Source organism: Plectropomus leopardus, unplaced genomic scaffold, assembly GCF_008729295.1.
Source record: "Plectropomus leopardus isolate mb unplaced genomic scaffold, YSFRI_Pleo_2.0 unplaced_scaffold12830, whole genome shotgun sequence".
In the NCBI taxonomy this organism is placed as follows: domain Eukaryota; kingdom Metazoa; phylum Chordata; class Actinopteri; order Perciformes; family Serranidae; genus Plectropomus; species Plectropomus leopardus.
This window is the reverse complement of record NW_024613649.1, coordinates 1-1,610: the sequence shown is the minus strand read 5'-3', so window position 1 is coordinate 1,610 and position 1,610 is coordinate 1. Positions and strand designations below refer to the sequence as shown.

At 35.8% G+C, this 1,610-nt stretch overlaps 1 protein-coding gene across 1 annotated transcript; it reads left to right on the top strand.

The window, feature by feature from the left end:
* Positions 1-344: 344 nt before the first annotated feature.
* Positions 345-1,392, top strand: LOC121963848 (NEDD4-binding protein 2-like 2). Its single transcript, XM_042514089.1, has 3 exons — positions 345-473; positions 766-842; positions 944-1,392. The coding sequence occupies exons 1-3, from the start codon at positions 396-398 to the stop codon at positions 1,125-1,127; spliced, it is 339 nt and encodes a 112-aa protein (XP_042370023.1). The 5' UTR covers positions 345-395; the 3' UTR covers positions 1,128-1,392.
* Positions 1,393-1,610: the final 218 nt, after the last annotated feature.

Here is a 1,610-nt window from a genome sequence, read left to right as displayed (position 1 = left end):
ATATTGTTTTCAGTAATTAAAAGATTTATTCATAATTTTTACTACAGTAATGCTTTTCTCTGCAACTAACTTAAAAAAAGAAAAGTAATTTTTGTCACGTTAGAGCCTTGTTACATTTATTTTTTACCAAAAATATTTAAATTGTATGCCCTGTCATTTTTTTCTCTGTGGTATTGACAGTGGTATTGAATTTTTTTTTAAGCTATTGTATCAAAGCTATAAATTGTTTTTTTGTAACCACACTATTAGGCGTCCTTTAGCTAAGGGAATTGATGTATTATGAAAGCAACAATTTTTCTTAGAAGGATGACAGTAATGATTTCAGTCTTTTTTTGTGTTTAACAATTTGTGTTTTTTAACAATTTGTGTTTAATTTTCTTTCAGCAAAAGATGCTATGCATGATGGCCGCTCTCCCATCATTATAGACAATACAAACATCCAATCTTGGGAAATGAAGCCATATGTCCAAATGGTGGGTATGCAATTTTACATACAAATGAGTGTTTTATGTACCACACCACCTTCCTATACCCTAATCAAATTTCTAACTGTCGGGGAACACTAGTAGCTCAGTTGGTAGAGCCCCTGCTCCATGTTCAGCAGCCCCGGGGTCAAGTCCAACCAGCGGCCCTTTGCTGCATGTCATCTCCACTCTCTCTCATCACCATTTCCTGTTATCTCTCCAGCTTTCCTATCAAGTAAAGGCCTTAAAAGCCCCCAACATATCTTTAAAAAAATGCATAAATTTCCAACTGTCTTAACAGGCCTTGGAGAGAGGATACAAAGTGGACTTTTGTGAACCCGACACCAGCTGGAAGTTTGATCCATATGAGCTGGAGAAGTATGATTTCCCAATTATCATGTTGTATGTACATATTAGTGCAGCCTTTGAAAAACACATAGAAACAGTGACATTACCAAACTGCACTGTTTTCCCTCCAGGAGGAACAAACACAGTGTTTCACAGGAGAAGATAGCACAGATGATGGATCGTTTTTCATTTCCAATATCTGTGGACATCGTCATGAGCTCACAAGAACCGCTTCATGTGAACCAGAGACGTCGACCAGAGCAGCAACAGATGATGAGGAAGAACCAAGGTTTCCATTACATGGTTTCCAGATGAAAAACACAACATCTTGAATATTCATAGCTGCTGTTTCTACTTGATTTTTAATACATGATTTTGTGTCTGTAAATTTATGTAAAGAAAGAAGAAATCTATTTTTCTCTGAAGAAGTTTTCATAGTTAAATTCGCACTGAAAATTTTTTTGTGAGGAATGGAAATGTGCATTATTTTTACATTTTGTATTTGATGACTAGTATTTGAGAGTTGTCCTTTTGCAGTTTGTGTGTTTTGGACAATATGAATAAACATGGAAAACCAAAAGGTTGTCCTCATCTGGCTCATGTTAGGTTCCTTTCTTATCGATTGTTTGTTAAAATAGTTTTTGATAACTTCTGATTTGCATAAGTCAGCAGAGTAACTGCTGCAAATTTATATTCTGGTGCTTAATCTACCTCCAGTAATGCAAGCATGTTTTGTTTTTTAAGGCAAGGAGCTTTTTTCTGCTGATGCCTGTAAGGTGTACCAGAGGCCATTTTCCA

Excerpts from the sequence above, each read along its gene's own strand:
- LOC121963848 (XM_042514089.1), top strand. The coding sequence starts at position 396 with ATGCATGATGGCCGCTCTCCCATCATTATAGACAATACAAACATCCAA. Across the intron at positions 474-765 it reads TGAAGCCATATGTCCAAATG|GCCTTGGAGAGAGGATACAA; the intron begins GTGGGTATGCAA and ends CTGTCTTAACAG. Across the intron at positions 843-943 it reads GATCCATATGAGCTGGAGAA|GAGGAACAAACACAGTGTTT; the intron begins GTATGATTTCCC and ends TTTTCCCTCCAG.